This window comes from Sphaeramia orbicularis, chromosome 17 (assembly GCF_902148855.1).
Source record: "Sphaeramia orbicularis chromosome 17, fSphaOr1.1, whole genome shotgun sequence".
Lineage (NCBI taxonomy): Eukaryota > Metazoa > Chordata > Actinopteri > Kurtiformes > Apogonidae > Sphaeramia > Sphaeramia orbicularis.
The window spans coordinates 52334309-52359704 of record NC_043973.1 but is presented as its reverse complement, the minus strand read 5'-3'; the positions used below and the strand labels follow the sequence as shown (position 1 = coordinate 52359704).

General features: G+C 37.0%; 1 protein-coding gene across 3 annotated transcripts in view; it reads left to right on the top strand.

The window, feature by feature from the left end:
- The window catches only part of LOC115436789 (disco-interacting protein 2 homolog C), a 300991-nt gene extending 279487 nt beyond the window's left edge, over window positions 1-21504 (top strand). For all 3 annotated transcript variants that reach the window (XM_030159721.1, XM_030159720.1, XM_030159719.1), the window contains 9 exons: window positions 460-628; window positions 1822-1992; window positions 3883-3912; window positions 6499-6560; window positions 9803-9860; window positions 11804-11878; window positions 14535-14709; window positions 15335-15458; window positions 19054-21504. In XM_030159721.1, coding sequence (XP_030015581.1) covers window positions 460-628; window positions 1822-1992; window positions 3883-3912; window positions 6499-6560; window positions 9803-9860; window positions 11804-11878; window positions 14535-14709; window positions 15335-15458; window positions 19054-19306 — 1117 coding nt within the window. In that variant the 3' untranslated portion in view covers window positions 19307-21504. The remainder of the gene's footprint in view (window positions 1-459; window positions 629-1821; window positions 1993-3882; window positions 3913-6498; window positions 6561-9802; window positions 9861-11803; window positions 11879-14534; window positions 14710-15334; window positions 15459-19053) is intronic.
- Window positions 21505-25396: the final 3892 nt, after the last annotated feature.

Genomic DNA, 25396 nt, shown 5'->3' with positions numbered 1-25396 from the left:
CGTGTTTGTGCAAGAAATCAATTCACCTCTGAATGATGGGAATCAAGGCGTTGGAGTAAATAAACACATTTTCCTGAATTCTAGGGGTCATGAATTTTAGCCTGTATGGCCATGAAATAGGCATTAAATTCTGCTCTAAGTCATCTTAAAAAGGTCTTAAATTTAACCTATAGAACCCTGTAATATCTTCAGTGTAATTTTTGCATTTCACACTTCCATCCCATGGGCCAGAGTGAACCCATTGGTGGCCGGTTTTGGCCCACAGGCCGTACATTTGACACCCCTGACTGAGGGTTAATGGACATTTGTACATGATCGACTGTATGTTGAACAGATCCTGCAGAGTAACAGAGCGGTGTCATCAGCGTACAGATTGATATACACATCCATATAAGCCTGTGTTGTGTGTGTGTATGTATGTATTGTGTGCTGTTTGTGTGTGTGTGTGTGTGTGTGCAGTGTGTACTCAGGTCACCAGTCCATCCTGATTCCTCCGTCGGAGCTGGAGGTGAACCCTGCTCTGTGGCTGTCGGCCGTCAGTCAGTACAAAGTGCGCGACACCTTCTGCTCCTACAGCGTCATGGAGCTGTGCACCAAAGGCCTGGGTCTGCAGACCGACGCCCTGAAGGTCTGACACCTGCACTCACATGGTCACAACACATGTACATACACCATATGGACAAAAGTACTGGGACACATCATGTCTGCAGCTGTAAAATGTCCTGTGCATGAGGATTTCACATATAAACATTAATATTTACTTAAAGTTTAACTGAAGATGTGAAAAACAGAAGATGATTAGTTGTGGTAGAAAGTTCTTATTTACAGTCAGAGCATGAAAAATATTTTAGAAAATTTAAAATCATAGTCATGGATTAAAAAAAAAAAAAAAAACAATGTTGAGAGAAATAAAAAATAAAAACCATGTCTGAGGCATTTTAGAAGCAAATATAACAGTTTAAACCAAACTAACCAATGCAATGATATTTATCTCATGATAAAACTATATTATGACATTTATCATAATTTTTTATTACTATTAATCATATACTTATATTACTTATTACTTTATCACTGTTACAAATACTATTACTAGTATCACTTTATTATAATTTTTATTCTGTGATTATTAAACGATATATGTACATATTTTAATATAATTATTTATTATTACTGCTTTATTTGTTATTTCTACTACTACAGTCTAATGTTACATCTGACTGTTTTTTCACTATTGTTTTCATAGTAATTGTTAATATTTTTCTTGTAATATTTCTTATATGTGTATATTTGTTGTGCTGCCACTGAAACCTTAATGTCCTGAGGGATCAATAAAGTTCAGTCTAGTCTAATCTGATCTAATTTAATGTAATCTAATCTAATGTAATTTAATATAATGTAATCTAATTTAATATAATGTAATATAATGTAATTTAATCTAATGTAATCAAATCTAAACTATTCTAATCTAATGTAATTTAATCTAATCTATTTTAATCTAAACTAATGTAATATAAACTAATTTAATCTAATCTATTTTAATCTAAACTAATATAATCTAAACTAATTTAATCTAATCTATTTTAATCTAAACTAATGTTGTATAAACTAATTTAATGTAATATATTTTAATCTACACTAATGTAATCTAAATGCATCTAATCTAAACTAATGTAATTTAACCTAATTTAATCTATTCTAAACTAATGTAATCTATTTTAATCTGAACTAATATAATGTAATCTAATGTAATGTAATGTAATCTAATCTAATTGAGCCAACACCCTGTCATCCCAGTCTGTCCCTCTGTGTCCCCTTCAGTCTCGGGGTCTGGACCTGTCCCGGGTCAGGACCTGTGTGGTGGTGGCAGAGGAGCGTCCCCGGATCGCCCTGACCCAGTCCTTCTCCAAACTCTTCAAGGACCTGGGCCTCCACCCTCGGGCCGTCAGCACCTCGTTCGGCTGCAGGGTCAACCTGGCCATCTGCCTCCAGGTCAGGACCCTCCACGGCCGCACTCCTCTGCCTCTGCGCTCAGCTCCTCTTCCTCTTCTCTGAGGCTGACGTTTGACAGATTAGCTGTTTTTGTTCTTCATGACGGGGAAAATAGTTCAGCTGCTTCTGGTTTGTGTGTAAAAGTGAAGCTGACGTGAAGCTCCTTTTAAGCAGAAAAGTCAATTATTTAGAGACGACAGAGGCTCATGACATGTTTATGTTGGAATCTGTGTTGTGCTGGGACCTGGTCGTTTGAGGACATTAGCCAACGCTAAGCTAACGATAGAATAGAATAGAACAGAACAGAACAGAATAGCCTTTATTGTGTTATAGACTTGGGCATAACAGTTCAGTTTAGTTCAGCTCAGCTCAGTTCACTTCAGTTTAGTTTTATTTAGTTTAGTTCAGTTTAGTTTAGTTTGGTTTTATTTAGTTTAGTTCAGCTCAGTTCAGCTTAGTTTTATTTAGTTTAGTTCAGCTCAGTTCAGTTTAGTTTAGTTCAGTTCAGTTTAGTTTTAGTTTAGTTCAGTTTAGTTTTAGTTAAGTTTAGTTCAATTCAGTTTAGTTTTAGTTTAGTTCAGTTCAGTTTTAGTTTAGTTTAGTTCAGTTTAGTTTTAGTTTAGTTCAGTTTAGTTTTAGTTTAGTTCAGGTCTGTGTTGAACTCCGGTTTAAAGGCTTCAGTCGATGTTCCGTTTCATCTGTTCATTCAGCCTCATGTTTCCATTTCAGGCTGATCATCTCTTCTACATTTCAGATATGATTTAAAAACCTCCAGTTTCTCAAAACATCGTTCTCCATATTCAAAGTCTACAGATGTGTGTGTTTATATATAATATGTAGTTTATAAGTGAAGTAAAAGTATGTTAAAGCGAAGGCTCATATTCAGGTGGACCACTTTAACTAAACTAAACTAACCCGTTCACTGGCTGAAACTAAACTAACATTTGGCTGAAAAGTCTTTTCAGTTCTTTCTGCCTGTTGTGTTTCGTTACGTTTTTTTCCATTTTGACCTTTGTTTTCCTCCCTTTTCTTCCTTGTTTTATGCATAACCCCGCCCACATTTCTCATACCTGGTTTTGTCTCCGCCCTCCTTCCTTCCTTCCTTCCTTCCTACCCACCCTTTGATTCCTTCCCTCCTTCCTCTCATTCTCCTCTTCTTTTTTCCACCTTTTCCTCTTTTCTCTTTGTTCCCCTCCTTCTCTTCTTCCTCCTCATTCTCCTTCTCCTTGTTCTCTTCTTCACCCTCATCTGTTTCCTTCTCCTCTATTTCTTTCTCTTTGTTTTTTCTCTTCATTTTCTTTCACCTCCTCCTCCTCTACCTCCTGGTTCTCCTTTTCCTCCTCCTCCTTGATCTCTTACTTTTCTTCCTCAATCTCCTCCCCTTTTCCCTCTACTTCCTCAATCTTCTCTTCCTCATCCTTCTCCTCCTCTACTTCCTCATCCTCCTTGTTCTCCTCATCCTCTTCCTCCTCTACTTCCTCCTCCTCCTTGTTCTCTTCATCCTCTTCCTCCTCTACTTCCTCCTCCTCCTTGTTCTCCTCATCCTTCTCCTCCTCTTCTTCCTCATCCTCCTTGTTCTCCTCATCCTCCTCTACTTCCTCCTCCTCCTTGTTTTCCTCATCCTTCTCCTCTTCTTCCTCATCCTCCTTGTTCTCTTCATCCTCCTCTTCCTCATCCTCCTTGTTCTCCTCATCCTCCTCTACTTCCTCCTCCTCCTTGTTCTCATCCTTCTCCTCCTCTCCTTCCTCATCCTCCTTGTTCTCCTCATCCTCTTCCTCTACTTCCTCATCCTCCTTGTTCTCCTCATCCTCTTCCTCCTCCTCCTCTACTTCCTCCTCCTCTTTGTTCTCCGCCTCCTGCTCATCCTCCTCTTCCTCTTTGCCGCTGCAGCCTCACAGGCTGGGGAAACTTGCCGATCAGGTAGGGAACCACCATCGCCCCCTCCCTCCCAAACCCCCACCACCTCCACTGCTCATCAGCACATCATCACCATCACCATCATTTAGACAGTACTGAATAAAATGACACATGAATGGAGTCGATGCGTAGATGTGTTGTTGGTCAAGATGATGCTGTCTGCTGTTTTCTGCTCTGGGGGCGTGGGCTTCGACTCCCAGCATGCCACTGTGTGTCCGGTGGTGGGTCTGTATACAGAGACATGAAGGGGGTGGAGGGATGGTGGAGACAGAGAGAGAGGGGTCAGATGAGGGGGGGGGGGGGGGTCTATCTTTCTTTTCCTATGACTTTTTTTTTTAACATTTTCTCTGAAATTCAACAGCAAAAAAAAAAAAAAATCATGATCAAATGTTTGTCCACATTTCTAAACCTGTCACTGAACCTAACGCTGTCTTCTGAACGTAATAACTGCACTCACATGTAAAATAACAATAATCGAATGCCTAAGTTAAACCAACCTCTGCACCAGCACATACTCACCTGTAAATTTACCTGAACTATTGGAAGAAGAAACAAGATAACTGGTCCAAAAGTCACTTAAATTTGGTTAAAAATCACCTCACAATGCATAGAATTTAAGAGTGTGATGCATGTAGATGAACTGATCATAAATACGATGTTTTCTCTTAGATTATACTTGAGTTTCTTGAGTCAAATAGGTCGTTGTTCCGAGTTTTATGGTTTCCTCAGACAATGAACCAATGAGAGCAGAGATACTGAGTGGGAGGAGTCATCACATCCTCCATATTCTTTTCATTTTCGTCCTCGTTTTTTGCTTCTTGTATCATGTTTTGTTCCACATAGCTTGGAGTTGCCTCAGTTTTCTCATAATATGTAAATACAAGAACCTCAAGGTACTTCTTATACTCATGTACCGTGTGTATATTTGATGTGTTGCAAGTTTCAAAAGAAAAACTATGGTGTTCAGTTCTGTTTAAATGAAAACACACTAATCCTATCAGTCATAAATCCACCTTTGGAAATATCCCAAGTATCAAATCTAACTCACTGACTCACTTTGGACCATAACGAATATGTTAAAAAGGTCAAATTTACTAAATTAACACACATAACTGACAGGAAATCTTTAATGTAGAATGATGTAAAAATAATCAGGGTTGAGCTTTACTGTCACTAATTAACCCTTTGATGTACCAGTGTCTGGACCCTCAGCTTTACCATAAATGTGTTAAAATCAATGTGTTTTTATGACACTTTTGTCATGTTAAAAGTAATCATTTGTATTATATTTTGGTCCACATATGATTTCATGTTTGAAATATTTTTTTTTATTTTTAAATTTTTCTAAACATCTTAAACAATTTTTTTTTTTTTAGATATACTCATTTATTTTTTATTAATTTATTGTATCGTGGACAATCCCAATTAATTTTCTGTATCAGTAACAGTAAAAAGGGGCAGCCAGCATGGGTAGTATCCTGCTGTAGTCCCCGTTCTGATGACAATAGGCACCCTAAAAAAACAATAGATTACAGCGCATTAATTAAAAAGAGAGAGTTAAGACAGCTAACAAATCGGATAAATCAATAAAGATAAAAAAGATAAGAGAACCGTGAAACATCAGTCCAATCATACAGAGGCAACACATACAATAGAAGCACACGCATCAGCACAGAATCACAGACAGATGTAAACAGACCTCACATATGCACAGACAGTATCCATATATTCAGAAAAACTGAGAAGCGAAGTATATATAATATGTAGTATATAACCGCAATAGAACAATGTCAACATCCATTTAGTGAGTGAGTCCTTTGGTTTTGCTGTTGAATGAATCAAAGGTTCAGATGTAATTCTATTGTAAATAAATGAACGCAGGTCATTTTGGAATGCTCGGGGTGGAAGCTCGGGGTAGTCATACAAATATGGAATATGAAATACTAGCAGCTTTTCATTTCAAAGACATGACAATAAAACAACCTCAGCGGGTCATTTTTGACTCATTTATGCATCTAAGGGTTAAAATAACAAATATAAATAGCGCTGAATTATTTCTCATGTAAAAATAATCAGTGCTGAAACCATAAATCAACATAAATATCCTTTTTGACACTGATTTTCTACATTAATTTTGATTTATAACCACGTGAATTTGTAAGTGTTAACTCTACTTTATAGAAAAGAAAGGAAGAAGAGTGATTCTGCCCCAGTCGTATCCTTATATGAACGGTTTAATCAGTAAATAAACTAAAACTCATGTGTTTCCAGTGTTCTCTGACTTTTTCACCCTTCTTCCATCTTTCTTCCCCTGTCGCTTGTGTTGGTTTTTCCCTCCTTTTTTTTGCATGTCAGTCCACTAGAACCTGATCTTTGGCGTCTCTTCCTTTGCATCTTTTATTTGCTGGGTTTGTGTTTTGTACATTTCCTCTATAAACTGTCATTAATGCTGTCGAGGAGTCGTTCCACTAACGCACAGACCGTAGTATCTGCTGTAGACGTAGACACATCAGTAGACTTACATGTTTGTTGTGTAATGTGATGGTTTGTGGGTCTGCGGCGTTAACTGTTGTTGCTGGTGTTTCTCAGGGAACCTCAGGACCCGACCCCACGACAGTGTTCGTGGACATGAGGGCGCTACGACACGACAGGTGAGTTTTAAAATCAGTTAATGGTTAGAACGAGCAGATTCAGCGACAAAAACAAGTTAAATCCATATCAGAAAATGTTCCCTTCTGAACATCTCTGATTTACTTCACACTAGTAAATAACATGTAAAATGTCAGCCTTAAATATAGAATAGAAGAGCCTGTTATTGCCTTTACTCCAGTCAGTGCAACAATATGGGAAAAAAAAAAAAAAAACATCAGAAAATGAGAATAGAGAGTATAAAATTACAAAAAGTAAAATAAGAAAATAGAATATAAAATTAAACAAAATGTTGAATAAGAAAACAAACTAAAAGTAGAATAAAATAAAAAATAGACAAACTATGAATAGACACAATAATATTATGTATGCAGGGTCTTATAATGTCTTGAATTTACAAATCTGCATTTAAAACCTTAAAAAGTCTTTAAAAGGTATTGTGTTTAATCTAGGTAAGTTTTAAGTTATGTTTTCATGAACTTCTTCACTGTATTGTGTCTTAAATGTGTCTGTTAAATGTCCAAACTGCAAGGACAGTAACATTAGTCAACTCAGTTCCACCCGTTACAACCTGACGGGTTGCACTGAAATTTGGAACCAATTATCTCTAACTTTGCAGCCCCCAGTGAGAAATGACACTTAACGGTGGGAATCAAGTCATTGGAGTAAATAGACATTTTCCTAAATACAAGGAATCACAATTTTTTGTCCTTATGGCTGTGAAATAGGCATTAAACTTGGTTCTAAGTCTTAAAAAGGTCTTAAAAAGACTCAGATTTAATTTGTAGAAACCTGTAGGTACCCTGAGTATGTATATCTATGAACAGTCTATAAAAATAGTACATTTATGTTTGATAAATATAGAATAAATATTGTAGTTATTGTAAGAACAGATGATCATTGCAGAAGTTATTGCACATTATTCACATTATACAGGGTTATTACACATTATTGGTTGTGATTGGATGGACATACAGTACATCGAGGGAAGTGATCTACATGAGTTTTTGAGACATTACAGCTTGTGTCATGACTCTGATTTTACTGTAAAAATGAGGATTTTAGAAAAAGATCCAAAGTTCAGTAATGTTTTGTTTTCCCTGTTTTGGATGGAGCTTCAGTTCCACATGTAAAACCCTCGGCTTCTTTTCCTCCTGAATGTGCTCCGTCGTATTTTATGAATGAAAAACGCCATATTTGTGCATAAACCGACTCTCCCAGCAGACACGAGGCGCTCGGGAAACACTCCTGAATTAATTCACAGGTTGTTGTCGGGCTTTGAGGCGTCGCTCCGGGCTCATTCTGAAAAGTTTGAGTTTAACGAGAAGCTGAAAGTTTGTCAAAGATGCTGCGATGATTTGATTTGAGGCACGTGTCGGCCTCTGTGAAACGGCCTCCACCTGGAAACCGAACCGGGGTCTGGAAAAGGGCCGCCGGGTGCCACATCAGTGTCAGTGTCTTAAGGTGGTCATACGCTGCCGGTTTCCAGGCAACAGAGATAGACAACAACTGGAAGATAACGAGCCGGAGCAGGATTTATTCAAACACTGCCGAGGCGGTCTGGGATGACACCACCAGAGCCCAAAGTTTCCCCGAGTGTCTGGAAAACTAGATCTGAGCGCCGTCATTAAGGCCTTCAGCCCAGGTCGGAGACGCTGCGCTGTCGTTGCCATCGGAGACAGCGCTCTGCATAAATATAAGTGTCAGCCCAGACAGAGACAGACGCTCAGTGTTTTTAATCCGACAGAGCGGTCCTGTCTGTCCTCTGGAGGTCACAACACACATCTACCAGAACCTTTTATTCACTCAAACCTCAGCACTAACACTCAGATAAAAACCTGACATTTTCCACCAGGTCTGAACTTCTCATTCAGATTGATTGATTTTTTTGATCCCAAACTGGGGAATTGCAGTGCAGCAGCAGTACGACAAACAGTAAAAACAGGACCAGTGGCCCTGTAGCTTACCGGCACTTCCTATCTCTTATAATGGGGAAATTTTTCAAAGTCGCACCAAATCCAGAATCAGAGGGGAATCCAAATAATTTCACTAACTTTTGTTGACATCATCATAAAGAAGCTGTATACCAAGTTTGAAGTCAATCAAAATTGTAGTTTCGGAGAAGACGATTGAAATTTTTGTAACAGAGGACAGATGACACCGCCGGAGACCGCATGACGACAGTAGTTTACAGCCTATCGGCCGTTAAGCTAATAAGAAAATATAAGAATAAACAAAGAACACTAGAGCAAACACACTGTACATAATAAATTAGAATAAAAATGGGACCAAGGCTCCTGTAGTCCAACGGCATATTTAAAGACATTAATTGGCATTCATTTCACCTTTCAAATTCACCCAAGGTTAAAGGTCATGGCACCAAATGAAAGCCCATATGTGACTTTCTATCTATTGCCAATAGTAGTTATATCACGTCTTCAACTGTTTTCAAGTTATAGCGCTTTGAAATCTATCCTATTATAAACCGATGGGGATTTTTCAAATAGCAAAAATTCAAAAATCCATATTTTCCAATTCTTTGAACAAACTTGGTAGACCTAACCCCAAGGAATCGCCTCTATGAATTTCAATCTGTGGCTGACGGTTTTGGAGAAGTTTCTAGAAATCTGGACCGAGATGGCCTTGGGTTTGACCTTTCAAAGTCACTCAAGGCCAGAGGTCATGGCACCAAATGAAAGCCCATATGTGACTTCCTGTCTATAGTCAGTAGTAATTATATCAATATTTTCAACTGTTTTCAAGTTCTAACACTTTGAAATGTGTCCCACTATAAACCAATGGGGATTTTTTAAAGGAGCAAAAATTCATTAAAAAATTCAAAAAAATCAGTATTTTTCAATTCTTTAAACAAACTTGGTAGACCTTATCCCAAAGATGTTCCACAACAAATATCAGCTCATTCTGACTGATGGTTTCAGAGAAGAAGATTCTTGAAAAATTGTTTATGGACGGACAGCAACTGATACCAATATTCCATCTGACCCTTTGAGCAGTTCGACTAAAAACAGAATTGGTTAATAAAAAATTTTAAAAAAATCATTAACTATAAACTGTGATGTGCAAAGTAAAAGTGGAGTTTTTCCACTAAGGAACAGGTGCATAAATAACATTCAAGTGTATAATGGACACATGTTTATGAGCAGAGTTTTATTATCAGACAGAGGTGAGTTCATTTATTTTATTGAGTGTATGGTTAATGCTGGTTCTGTGTTTTCGTCCACAGGGTCAGACTGGTAGAGAGGGGGTCACCACACAGTCTACCACTGATGGAGTCTGGGAAGGTCAGTTTTACCGTTCATTTCACCAACACAAACATCAGACGTTTACACAGTCTGATGTTCCGCTAATAACCACAAAAACACCAGATAAGTGTTGGTGTAAAGCAGGGGTCACCAATCCTGGTCCTCGAGGGCCGGAATCCTGCATGTTTGAGACGTATCCCTCTTCCAACACACCTGATTCAAATGATAAGTCTATCATTAAGCTCTGCAGAAGCCTGCTAATGACCATCAGGTGTGCTGGAAGAGGGAAACATCTAAAACATGCAGGATACCGGCCCTTGAGGACCAGGATTGGTGACCCCTGGTGTAAACCTTTAATAATCTGACCACCAGGTAAATATTAGCATCTAATGTCCACATAAACCCTGAATGAGATTGTTTATTCAGATGTTTTTGTTTAGTCCACGTGACTAATGTTAATGTAAATATATAAAACAAACACTTTCAGAAACATAAGAGGACATTACAGACAGTACCACGTAAAAGCATGATTCCACCTTTAACTTTGTTTTTCTGGCTTGAAATGATCAAACATATTTATTTCTTTGGTTTATAGAGGCTGTTTATACTTTAAATATATCAGATTGGATCTAAATACAAATGTGTACGTTAGAGGGTTAATAAACCAGCAAAAATAATGTCAGATGAGGACTTTTACACTGGACTAGCGTATGTTATCGTGTCTTGAATTAAATTGACTTAACCCTTTCATGCATAGTGGTCACTACAGTGGACAGTTACTCTACAGCTGTTCTCTTGTATATTCAGGGGTTTTGTTGTTTTAGTTCCACATCAGCCAACACAGTGGACACTTATGCATCATCTCTCTAAACTGCAATTCATTATTATTATATTATTATTATATTCATTATTATTATATTATATTGTAATATATTGTAATGTTATTATATTGTAACTTTGCTGTTCTTGATTGGTTCTTGAGTGGAAATCAATTGTTAATATTTATTTGTTGCATATTATCTCCATGAAGTGAGTAGTAACTAGTATTAGAATGTTAAAATGTGAGAAAACATCAGATTAGCTGCATTAAACATGGTTTAATTTCACTGTTTTCATATCACTTTATGATATTGGGTTTTAAATACATGTTTCTTTGCTTCAAGAATAAAATTCATGGTGTAGCTGAGTGGACATTTTTGTAACTCCATGAAAAACAGGTTGATTTAAAAAAAAAAAATAAAAAAATCAATCACATTGTTTTTTTTTTTTCATGCTTAAAGAGGAATAAAAACACTCAGGAAAAAAAAAATCTTGATTAAGGTTCTCATAATTCTTGCATGAAAGGGTTAATATAAAAAATACACAGATGTATGAGACTGATAACTAGATTAAATTTGTGCTCATTTAAAAAAAAAAGGTGATTAAGTCTTTAAATAAGGATTCCTGTGTTCATTGGCATAATGGGAAAATATGAACAAAATAAGGTATATAAAAAAATCTATTATTTATCAAAGTATAATTATACACATCAGATTTAGATGAGATGGTTTTAGAATAGAGAGAAATGACAACAGTTTTGGTTTGAGTTAAAAACAAAGTGATAAAATTATAATAGAAAAAATGATAAAAGAAAATAAATTACACAAATAGATCCATTATTCAGTCAAAATTCAAACATTTAGATCAAAACCTACAGAGCCCAAGCGTTGAATTTGTTATGGTGCTTTACATACATTGGAATGAATAATGTTGCTGTTCTTTTTTATCTAATATTTTATTTTTCAGGCAGAAGTGTCAATAATTGTTCACACACGGGTTCAGTTTCCTTCCATTATCAGATCTATAGAAGAAAAAACAAAACAGGATGATTAATGTATAATAAAAAAAGCTCAGTAATTGAAATGAGAAGAAAATGAGACCATGAACATAAAACCACTGATAAATCTGCTGTTTTACATGTTGATGGTTTTGTGTGTGAACAGATTTTACCGGGCGTCAGAATCATCATTGCAAACCCTGAGACAAAGGGACCAATGGGAGAGTCGCATCTGGGCGAGGTTTGTTTACACTTTATGGTCTAGATGTGTCTTAAACTTAACAGAAAGTAAAGGTTTGATTTTAGTCCAGAGCATTTTAGAAAATAAAAATACATCAAGTCTGAGAATGAGACAAATCCCATAGAATAATAATAATAATGAATAAATAATGAACCAAAGTGAACAGACGGTGGTGATACAATGAAAAGAACTGGATTAAAATTATACATAAATCAGACCTGAACAGTTTGACTGAAATACTGGTTATTTGATGGAAAACTAAAATTTTATTAATGACTTGATAATTTAACTGTAAATTATTAAATATAAATGTCAAACTTCTCAGTGTTTCATATCACAAAGGAAAACAAAAGCAGAACCAACAGTAAATCTGATTTTATTCACCAGTCATGTACAATCAGGCCTTTAGATTACACCTTGGCTGGGCCGACTAACGGTGTGCCCAAATTAAATGTCCCCAAATTAGTGTCCCCAAATTAAAAATAAAAAAAGGCCAGAGCAGAGTGTAAACGAAAGTATCGACTCACTCGCCCCTGCTTTTTTCCTCCCGTAAAACACATCGGTTATAATATACAAGGCTTGTTCATAACGACAGAGAAAACATTGACAACAACACATATGTACCGAACAGGAAAGCACAAGTATTCATGCTTCCCGCAGAAGTCATATTTTGTGATAACGTTAGCACAAACACAGAATCCAAATGCAGAACTCCGACAACAAAAGTTAGTTCCAAAAGGTTTATTGTTCACACACACAGGTGAAAAAATATAATGAGTGACAGAATCTTGAGGATAATGGTTGGGGATTTTCTCCTCAGATTCGTCCTCCGGATCGAGGGCAGCAGCCCGTCTCCCCGAGCGGTGTTAGGAGTATTTTCCCCGACTGGGTAAAAGCAAAGGGAGGTCAGGGACGGAAACAGGTCATACACAGGCAGGCTAACAATCGAGCAACAGGACATTAGGACTAGGCAAACTCACGTACCGGTAGTCAGGGCGAGAAGGTCAAAACCAGATCAGATGAGGCAGACAAAAACCGACAGGGATCAGGCAGAAGACGAAAAACCGAGGAATCCAAAACAGGTCAAAAAAACAGGCGAACAAACGAGGTCAAGTACGCTGGTCTGAACTACTGGAGTTACAAACTAGCGACTGACAAGGGGAAAAGACAGGGTTTAAATACACAAAAGGGAGGGAAGACAACTAGACACAGGTGAAGCAAATTAGGGCGGAGACAGGTAATCAGGACAGAGGTCAGGATGAGCGGGGAACAGGAAGTAAAGACGACAGACAAGACACATGAGGGAAAACTTAACAAAATAAACAGGAAGTGACACACAAAACATAAAAGACAGACAAGACCAGACTATTGTCTGGCAGCAGGTATGACATATTTGCGCCGTTTGATTGGTCTAAATCACCCGTTTCGGCCAATGAGAGGTGATGAGAGCTTGGAGATTGACTCGTACGTTGTACGCCAAAGGTTTTCTCTCAACAACCATGCCTCGTGGGCGACCTATAAGTTCAGGCCGCTCACATAACAAACGCAGTGAAACATATGACATATGAATTATCTGCCTGCATGCAGTCCTGTGATTTTGGAATTAAAATCAGCTGGCCATATGCTGATCAATACTTCTGGAAATTAGACTTGTGGAATCCATGCCTTCATACTCTTGAATATATCTGAAATAGTCTGAGAAAACAGGAATTACTGTTGAAAAATCTAATCCCGCACCCACCCCCTCCGCCGATTCCAGCATCTGATGTGCCCAAATTAAGGTAATCTAAAGCCCTGACAATAATAATAGAAAAAACAACGTCCAGTTGAATGTGATTAACCTTTTTTAATGTGAATGTTTACCGTCAGTAAGTCTGTTTATTAACGACTCTCAGATTTTATAATTAGATAATTGTAATCATCAGATCTGATGCGTTTACATGCACTTCCGAAATAATCGAAACATCCTGGTTTAGGCATTTTAATCCATTATAGGATTTCATTCAGAGTACGTACATAGTGACAGAATCAAATTTCCTGTTACTGTCACTGAGGCTGCGTTCAGACTGCTGGCACATGTGGCCCGAATCCAATTTTTCTGCCCATATGTGACCTGTATCCGATCTGTTGAAGACAGTTTGAACAGCACAAATCTGACCCAGGCCACTTTCATATGTGGTCCTAAATCCGATACATATCTGAAATTTTACAATGCAACTTCAGTCTGAATGGCCAAGTCGCATTTATCTGACCTTTACATCATTGAAATGCAACAAACATCACAATTCTGTGTCCCAGGAGTGATACTTCCATGAAACACAGTGCGTGTCTGTGTGTTCTTGTATTACATCAGGACCGCTTTCGTGCATGTGGGTTACTTCAGGGTTGCATTCAATGTGTAATTTGAACAAGCACACAAAAAAAAAACAGACTTGACCAAAAAATCCAAATCGTGCATTAAGACCTGCTGTCTGAACGTAGCCTTACATTTTCTATGATTTAAAAAAATATAGAGTGTAGATGTAAAAGGATGAAATAAATCAGATAAATCAGACATCAGTGTTGGGGACAAACCCAGGTGTGTTAATCTGATAACTCCTGAAATCAGATCATGATCAGTTTTATGCCAATGTAAATGGGCTGTTTGTGTGTGTAGATCTGGGTTCACAGTGGACACAACGCCAGTGGATACTTCACGGTCTACGGAGACGAGGCCCTCCAGTCAGACCACTTCAGCTCCAGACTCAGCTTCGGAGACACTCAGACCGTCTGGGCTCGGACCGGGTACCTGGGTTTCCTCCGCAGGACCGAACTGACCGACGCTAGTGGAGGTACGACCTGCTTTAACACACCATTCAACAGTTTAACTCTCATACATTATATGGACAAAAGTATGTGGACACGCTGAATTCAGGTGTTTCTTTTCTAACAGGGGTCTGGGATACAAAACAATGACTGTCAGAATATAGTTTTATATGGGGATAAATATCACTCCAATGCATTGGTTAGTTTGGTTTAAATTGTTATATTTGTTTCCAAAATGCCTCAGATGGTTTTTACTTTGATCTCTCTCAACATTGATTTTTTTATCTATGAGTTTAAATGTTCTTCCTCTAAATTTCTACAATAATTTTCTACGACAACTAACCATCTACTTTCTTCAGGTCTCACCTAAACTTTAAGGGAATATTGATGTTATCTTAAATCATCATGAACAGGACATCTCACAGCTGTAGACATGATGTGTCCCAATATTTATGTCCATATAGATTATAAACAATATTTCCTTTAAGTGTAATTTTTCTTCAGTGAAAATAGATGGTTAGTTGTAGTAGAAATTATTATTATTTTAGAGACATTAATCCACTGAATGATGCACAGGTTGATTTCTGTTCTCAGATGTGACTGATGCCATGTTTAACTGACTAAACTGTGTGTGTGTATGTATGTGTGTAGAGCGCCATGACGCCTTGTATGTGGTGGGGGCTCTGGAGGAGGCAATGGAGCTGAGGGGGATGAGGTACCACCCCATCGACATCGAGACGTCCGTCATCAGGACACACAAGAGCATCACAGAGTGGTGAGTACAGATGGGTTCAACCGCTGTTTAGACAGTTTAGGTTTAACTGTCACTGTCCGACCATGTTTGAACAAAAGGGGTGGAGCTACAGCTAACTTCTTACCACCTAAAACTCTAAACTAGGTCAGTTATACATTGTACATACAGTCACAGAAAAAACTGTTAGACCACCCTTGTGTTCTTCAATTTTTTTGTTCATTTTAATGCCTGGTACAACTCAAGGTACAGTAGTTTGGACAAATACCAACAAAAATAGCTCATAGTAGTTTAATTTCAGAGCTGATATCTATCCATTTAACATGTTTTCTAGATAACCAAAATCACTTCAGTTCTTCCATCAATATCTATGGCATTGTACTGACAAAAAGTATTTTTAGACATTCCATGTTTTCTTTTTTGTCTGTTTTAGTCACATGATACACACAGGAGTTAGTACTTGATGGTCTAATATTTTTTTCTGTGACTGTATATGAAGGTGTTATTTACACGTAGTGCAATGAGGAAAATAAGACCATATTTGAAAAAATATATATATTTATTGGAATACACAATGCATCACATGATTGAATGTGTTAAGCAACAGTTATTGTAAATTCTGTAGCCTAATAGATTTAAAAATAAAACTGATTCTGAGGGAAACATGGGCATCATTTTCAGAACATTTACAGTAAAACAGACTGTAGTGCATATTGATTTATTTTCTAGAGTGAACCTACTGTTCATTTTAAGACATACTTTCTGAAAATGAGAATACCTGTCTAAATTCAACTTAAAGCTGCAGGAGATTTTCATCACCAATTTTTCATCAAATTTGTCAAACCTCAGTCATAGCCTAAGTATCACAAATCTGTAAGTCTTTCTGTAATTACACACCTGATTGTCTTCCCTCACAGTGAACAATTTCTTAGTGCCATCCACCATAAATAAACCATGTGTTTACAAACAGAGCTGGGCGGTAACTCGGGCATCTTCGGAATTTTGTCACGACGTGCGTTGTGAGAAGCAGTAGCAGTGCAACCATATATTATATGGATGAAACGAACAACGTTTCAGCATCGTGTTTGTTTCATCCATATAATATCATATGGTTGCACTGCACCTGCCAAGCAGCGGTGCGAGCCTTCGCTTCCAACAACGCACGTCGCAATAAAATTCCGAAGATGCCCAAATTACGTCCCGGCTCTGTTTGTAAACACATTGTTTATGGTGGATGGCACTAAGAAATTGTTCACCGTAATGCAAGAGATTCAGGTGAGTAATCACAGAAAGACTTACAGATTCATGATACTTAGGCTATGACTGAGGTTTGACAGATTAGATGAAAAATTGGTCACAAAAGTCTCCCGCAGCTTTAACTGAGCAGGGTTAGTCAACTGTTAATCAGTACTTGATTCTAAAATAACCTGAAACATCTGAAAGGGTTTAAGGCACTGAAGATGTGACATGAAGTTTGGTCCACATCACATCTGGGTTTACTCATTAATTAGACATTATTTAAACTGATCAGACACATGTAGGAGTCATTGAGTCTGTTAACATGATCATAAAAATACAATAACTGAGTAATCAGAGGTGATGTGTTTACATACACTGTAGAACTGTGATAATCAAAAAAACCTGGTTTAGACATTTCAGTCCATTATCAGATTTCTTTCAAAGTACATATGTGTATATATAGTGACGCTAGACTCAAACATCCTGTTATTGTCTTCCACTCGTGTTTGACTATGTAACTATCACGCTCTGCAATTTTAGTTGTTTTTACACATGCTCAGAAATAAATTAGATTAACACACCTGGATTTCACCCCCATACTCTGTCTTCATGCATGTAAGACAAAGTTTGAGTCTATTATCACTATGTATATACAAACTGAAAAAAAAAATCCAGGCATGGACTGAAATGTCTAAACCAGGGTTTTTCGATTATTACTGAAGAGCATTTAACACATCAGATCTGATTATTACAATTATCTGAGTTTCATGGTCAGGTAAACTGACCAGTAAAACCAATGTCATTTCATAAATGACAGTAGTTGGACACGTTATGTTCAATTAATTATATATTTTGTTTTAAGTCACTGTTTCTTCAGTTTTCTCTATTTTGTTATAACAGCCTTTGATTTACACTGAAAATGCAGAGCATAATTTGAATAAATGATGATAAACCACTAAGGACTGTTTTTGCAGTGATTATCTTATAAATTTTTCTGTAAATATAACCTTTTCTTACATTGTTTAAAGCTGCGGGAGACTTTCATCACCAATTTTTAATCAAATCTGTTAAATCCCAGTCATAGCTTAACTATCACAAATCCATTAGTCTTTCTGTGATTACGCACCTGAATCCCTTCCCTCACGGTGAACCATTTCGAAGTGTACTCCACCATAAACAATCCATTTGTTTACAGAGCCAGTAGGTAATTCGGGCATGTTCAGAATTTTGTTGTGACGTGCAGCCGCTGGGCAGTGGCAGCGCAACCATATATTATATCACTGCAACAAACACGACGTGGAAACAGCTGGAGGGAAGCGGAGCTCCAGCCGTTTCTGCATCATGTTTGTTGCACCTGCCAGGCAGCTGGGAAAACCTCCACTTCCCACAATGCACATGGTGACAAAATTCCGAAGATGCCCAAGTTATCTACCGGCTCTGTTTGTAAACAAATGGATTGTTAATGGTGGAGTACACCCCCACTACTTCCTGAACTTCAGGTGGGTCTTTTATTTCCTGTCTTTCATTACTGGACACACTGATTAATCCAGGTGTGTCTAATTAATCAGTAGTTGCAGCAAGAAGCAGCAGACTCCTGGATTAATCAGTGTGTCCAATAATGAAAGACAGGAAATAAAGGACCAACCTGAAGTTCAGGAAGTAGTGGGGCTGTGCATAGAGCCTATTGTTCATCGTGAGAGAAGAGATTCAGGTGAGTAATCACAGAAAGACTAACAGATTCATGATACTGAGGCTATGACTGGGGTTTTACAGATTTGATGAAAAATTGATGAGGAAAGTCTCCCGCAGCTTTGTTACATGAATAGTAACAGTCAACATTCCATTATTCACCTCATAATATTGTAACGTAATCATATTGCACTATTGCAGTTATTGTAAATAGTTTTGATTTATATATTTGACATTGTTATAGTGTTTTTTATACCACTTACTCTATTTTTTACCTTTTTTTGGCATTTAAGTTAAGAGTATTTGAATTCTCCATATCCTCTGCATTTAGTGAGTTTACAATAAGGGAAAAAAAAGTTTGAATCTAATCCAGAAGAATCAGCACGTCTTTATCTGATATTATTACCCTGCCGCCCAAAGGAGAGGCAAGGGGTATTGTTTTTGGTTTGTTAATACTCTAACCCAGGGGTCTCAAACTCAGATCCTCGAGGGCCGGTATCCTGCATGTTTTAGTTGTTTCCCTCCTCCAGCACACCTGACGGTCGTTATCAGGCTTCTGCAGAGCTTGATAATAGGCTTATCATTTGAATCAGGTGTGTTGGAAGAGGGATACATCCAAAACATGCAGGATACCTGCCCTCGAGGATCTGAGTTTGAGACCCCTGCTCTAACCCTAACCTCATCCCATCAGCGCTGTGTTCACGTGGACCAACCTGCTGGTGGTGGTGGTGGAGCTGGACGGGTCGGAGCAGGAGGCCCTGGACCTGGTTCCTCTGGTCACCAATGTGGTTCTGGAGGAGCACTACTTAATTGTGGGCGTGGTGGTGGTCGTCGACATTGGCGTCATCCCCATCAACTCCCGTGGCGAGAAGCAGCGGATGCACCTGCGCGACGGCTTCCTGGCCGATCAGCTGGACCCCATCTACGTGGCCTACAACATGTAGGAGACAAGCTGCTCCTGGACCAGAACCGGACCGGCTTCGTCTCTCAGGCTCGTTGCTGTCGTACCGACTGTTTACTGAAACCTGGAGGAAAAGGACAATCTATGAAAGACTCTGGCTTTTAAACTTTGTGTGCTCACTTTCCTCTTAAGTATTGGCTTTTTTTTTTTTTTTTTTTTTTTTTAAACACATCCTTTAAAACTTTAGGCTATTTTTTGAAACGGATATTTACACAAAAACAAACTGGCAGAAATATTTACGTTTTTACAATGTCAGCGGTTACAAAATGTGTGATACGTTTTGATACAAGGCCGGAGTCGAAGGTACGACACTTTTGTTACATGTTCAGCTTTGTTTTTGTTACTTTTTTTTTAATTTTCTGAACAAACCGTCCCGTCTGTAGGAAAATCAGCACTAGTTTTCATCAACTAACAGCTGCAGCCTTTAACTCCGTTGTTTTTCTGTTCAAACATCCATTCATATCATGTAAGTATGTACAAAATAAAACTGATTTAATTTATTTTGTTTCTCTTTTAGAAGTATATGACGAGACGTTCAAGAATGTTCTGCTCTTGAATATTTGCTAATATAAAAAAACCCAACAAAAAGCATTGTATTAACTTGAGTGAAACAATCACATCAAGCATATTATGGAAAGTATAAGACGATAGATTCTATTAAAGATGAGTACAGGATTCACCTGATGGTTTTTGATCTGTACGTCGGTCTGAAACATCAGATGAAGGAAAAGCTTCATTCCATTTTTTTCCACATAAAGGTTTTTTCTATTTCCAATTATATCAGTCAAGAAGGTTTTAATAGTTTTTATCTCCAGAAGCTGAAATCCTTCCGTTAAATGAGTAAGAAGTTTCCTCAAATGACTAAGTAATCAAGTTTCTGATCACTGCTGTCAGTTCAGACAATACATGATACAAAAGAAAAGCCTCAGACAATATTTTTTCAACTGAAGAAAAATATGAATCATTTAATTTAACGTACAAGTAGAGTAAAATATGGTTTAATTTAGTAAACGAATGTTCAACCTGTGCTGCTAAGTGAAAAAGAAACTAAAACCTGTATGTTTTTTGGTAATACACTGATTTTCTTTGAATCAAATTCTGTTTCCATCTTTATCTGGAGAATAAATCTCAGATCTTATGATCAGGCTTTGCCTTTTAATCAACCAAAAGTAATTCTATGTATAAGAATGAAGTTGTCAGAATTTGTTATTTCTCACTAAATCAACCTTTAAACCTCAGCCATTACAAAATCTTGTGCGTTTAAATAATTAACATGATAAAAATGGCTAAAACTTAAACATGCAAGCCATAATAATAGTAAACATTTTAAAATCAATTAAAAAATAATTTTTAAAGGGATTAAAGTTTTAACAGCCAAAGTTATTTCTTTGTAGCAATAATTGGTTGAAAGTCATATATTAGGTTTCAATACAATATTTCACATCTGAAAAGTGTTTAAAGCTTTTTTTTATTAGACTGAAGTACTGCCAAATCAGGAAATCTTTTTCCAATTTTTCCAGTTACTTTTTACTCCATTAAAGTTAATTTGTGGACATTGATTAGATACATTATTAAATAAGACTTAAAAATCACACTAAATGCATCCTATATTACAATTAATTGATCATTTTCATCTGCTGACATCTAGTGGTTAAAAGGGGAAACTACAACAAACCAAAGAAGAACCATGGTTTTAATTAGATTCTGTTTCATTTTATTCTGTTTAAACACGTTAAAAGTGAGAGTGTGGTATGTTTTTACTTGACTGGAATGAAGCTCTTCCCTCCAACCGACAGCAGAACTGGATTTGATTTTGTTTTGTTTGACTTTAGTGTTTTATTTGGTTCGAACGCCGGTGAATCGTCAACACACAGCAGCAGGATTCTGTAAATATTAAAGTCCTTCATATTTTTACATGACAGATCAATCAGGGCTCATACATGATGTCACGACATGATCACAGAGACCCTTTAAAGACCTGTGGGGAGGTCAAAGGTCACAGCAAGACCACCTGTAGGAGTCGAATGTTTGGAGGATCTTATTTTGGAAAAAGAAAAAAAGCACTTTGATCACTGTTCGTTCCTCTGTCTCTTATCAGCAAATGTCGCCTGTTTTTTTTTTTTTATGTCTTATTTGAGTTGACATGAATAAATATTTCAACAATTTTGACAATAAAAATAAGCTATTGGTGGATTTATTCATTTGATTTTGCTCTGTCCTATGGGATGTTTAAAGATGTTAACAGTACACATGGTTTACTGCAGTAGAAGTAATGAAAAACAGAAACTACTGGTACTGAAAGGACAGATTAAATAAATGCTTAATCCTTTTCAGATGTATAAAGAACACTACAGTTGTATTAAGTATTTTTGTGTAATAGGATAAATTCCTGTTTTGGCTATTTTCTGTTGATGTTTTATTTTCTGATATAAAAAAAAAAAAAAAATCACAATATCACCACCAACAGTCATACCGATTAAGTTTCTTTACCACAGAATAAGTGAAAAAGCCAAAGGGTAATATATTGTCACCTTCCTAAAATAATTGGATGAGGCCAAGGGCATCACAGATGGACCACCTACTACTTTTTAATTCATAACTTTTGAACCAGACAACTTTAAGACAAATATTCCACATCATTGTAAAGGTCTAAATGCCATCTTAAACATACTCAAAGGGCAAAATTTAGTTTCAAATAGTAAAAAAAATATTAAAAACTACTGCGTCACAGATGGACAAAAGAAATTAACATCTATTTTTTGCAAGAGTTACAAAGTTCTCCTAAGTGAAGTTCCTGACAATTTCATCCTCAAATGTATTCAGTGTATATTTTAAACCCTGTATTTTACAACCTAAAAATTGGTTAGAGGAAAAAATATTTCATCAAACCTAAATAGCAAGAGTTTTGACAAGTGGCAGTGTCACGGATGGACAACAAAAGTAAGTATCAAATTAAACATTTTTTATTTCAATTATCAATATCACATACTTTTTTTTACAATACAGGGTGTCCCAAAAAATGTATACACACTTTAAATAATTGTAAAGTAGGTGTTTATTAAAATTCATTTAATTTTCAAAATGTAATAGAATTTACAATCATCCTTTTATTGTTTTGTCACCACCTGTTCTCAAACTGATGTCCGTTCTGGTCCAGACACTGGAAGTCTAGCGGTGTGAGGTCTGGTGAACTTGTCAAACAGGTGGATTGGACGGAGGGGTTTCGCTGAATACCCTCCGCGTTCAGACCTCACACCACTAGACTTTTTTTTTTTTTAATGGGGATACCTAAAAGACAAAGTCTACACTATGAGACCTGCAAAAGTCACGGAATTGAGAGCGGCCATTGAACGTGAATGCACACAAATACCAAGGGGACTGTTTGGTGATGTGTGCGCTTCCATTGCTTGCTGTTGTCAGCATAGTCTGGACCAGAACGGACGTCAGTTTGAGAACAGGCGGTGACAAAACAAATAAAATGATGTTTGGAAATTTTATTACATTTTGAAAATTAAATGAATTTTAATAAACACATAGTTTACAATTATTTAAAGTGTGTATACATTTATTGGGACACCCTGAATTGTAAAAAAAAAAAAAAAAAAAAAAAAAAAAAAAAGTATATGATATTGATAATTGAAATAAAAAATGTTTAATTTGATATTTATTTTTGTTGTCCATCCGTGACACTGCCACTTGTCAAAACTCTTGCTATTTAGGTTTGATAAAATGTTTTTTGCCTTTAACCAATGAGCAGCTGTGGCTCAGTTGGTAGAGCGGGTCGTCCAATGACCAAAGGGCCGGCGGTTCGAATCCTGGCTCCGACTGTCCACATGTCGAAGTGTCCTTGGGCAAGACACTGAACCCTAAATTGCTCCCAGTAAGGCCAGGCAGCACCTTGCATGGCAGCAGCCGCCCACTGGTGTATGAGTGTGTGTGTGTGTGAATGGGTGAATGTGAGGAATAGTAAGGCGCTTTGGGCACCATGAAGGTGTAGAAAATGCTATATAAGTTCAGTCCATTTACCATTTTACAACATAAAAATAATAATATTATATTCAAACGTATTTTGCATGAATATATGCATTTATTAATTTTAAACATGTCAATGTCAACATGTAATTTTAAACATATGTCATGAATAATATAACAGTCAAATATCAATGTATTTGGAATATTTTTAGTTAATTTATGAGAGTTTATAAAATAAACCCAGAACGACGGCAGGAAACTTTGTCACTTTCCACACATTCACACTCAAAACTCCTCAAATTTTTTCTCACAATTTTTTTTTCTCATTTCAAAATACATTTTCCTAAAAATATAAGTAATTACCTACCCAAAAATATACGTTTGGTGTAGATTATAGTAATTTAATTTTTTAAATCAGATGTGAACCTTCCCTTGACTTCACCCAATTGCCAAAGCCATTTTTCCAGATTTTCCACTAGAAAAACTTGAGAACATTGGGTATTTGTTATTATTGCATGGTAAATATTTCTGCACTATTTAAACAAATATTTTGCTCTTGAAAACACTGATCTACTGCAATTTTGTGTATTTTCATATGATCCTGGAGAAGTTTACTGTACAAGGAATAATTTGAGAATTAACTTAAGGTTCACTTAATTAACTCATTAATTAAGATAATATCGACACACTGCTAACTACATGACAGTATTTTAAGTGCGTGGAGTTATTTATATGTATTTTTTGTTTATTTTTTTTTTCGTTTATTGAGCGTTTTTTCAGCTACAGAAGGAAAGCAATTTTCTAACATTCAAACTGCAGTGTTTGAAGTTCTGCGGAAAAAAAAAAAAAAAAAAAAAAAAGGAAAACAAATTCTCCTGACTAGTTTAAGGAAGAGGATTAGGGCCACTATAAAAATAAAGAATTAAGGTCCAATATATATGTTTTTGTTTTTTTTTATCATTCTAAGAAAAAAAGTTAGAATTCTGACTTTTTTTCTCATAATAAAGACATATATCGGACTTTTTTTCCCCCCAGTGGCCCTAATCCTTTTCCATAGAACTAGTTCAATCGAGAGTAATAAAACTCCTGATCTCAGGTTATGGGTTCGAGCCTCAGTTGGGTGTGATTATTCTGTCCCATTAAGCTCCAAATAAAGGATGGTCTTTACTAAAGGCTAATTTCAGATGTAAAATAGAATCATAAAATGAATCCCATACCTTTGGGTTGTATCCCTTCATGCAGATGCCTCATAGGTCTGTGAAGTATCTCTGCTGGCTGATGCGGTGTCCTCTCAGGTTCTGCAGCAGTTCTGTGTTTTGTCTTCCGGTTCCATCTGTCAGAGCTTCTGCAGGTGCGCGTGCGGCCGGTGAGTACTGGCTGCTAACTCCTGTTGTGGACGGTGGAGACTGAGACGTGGACAACTTCTGCCTCACCGACACGGGAATTTATTCTGCATAAAACACTGAACATCAATACACCAGCTTCTCATGACCAGTTTCCCACAAGCACACTTTTAAACGCAAAGGAAAAACAAACAGAGAAAAACCGCTACCATGCTAATTTAGCTTAGCTTCCGCTCTGGAACTCCGCATATTCCAAAAAGTGTTGTACTGTTTTTATGAATAAATTAATAATCACTACCCTAATTCGCCTGTTGATAACATTAGCTAACTGTACCAACTGAATTATGTAGCTCTGAGATTTTTTTTTTCTACCACATTTTGATATTCTATATTCGGGAACGCTCATTACCCTCACCTGTCCTCGTGGGGTCCGGAAACCAAGAGAGGAAAATGGCGTCTCCAAGGTCAGAGGTCATGGAACGTAAACACAAATTGCCAAAAAGCTCCTCAAAATAACGTAAAAATAACCGCAATAACCACATAGAATAATCCAAAGTAATCCTCCATCGCCTATCGAACATTATTACATAATGCATACTGACGAATTGTTGGTGTTTTTATGCGTTTGGCGACTTTCTTCCCCCTGACGTGTGTAGATATAGTTGAGTATTTTGCACGAATCAAATATTTATTTTGCCGTTTTCAGAGGCCAGTCTGCTGCGGTGATGTTAAAACTACGGAACGATTCTTCAAGGATT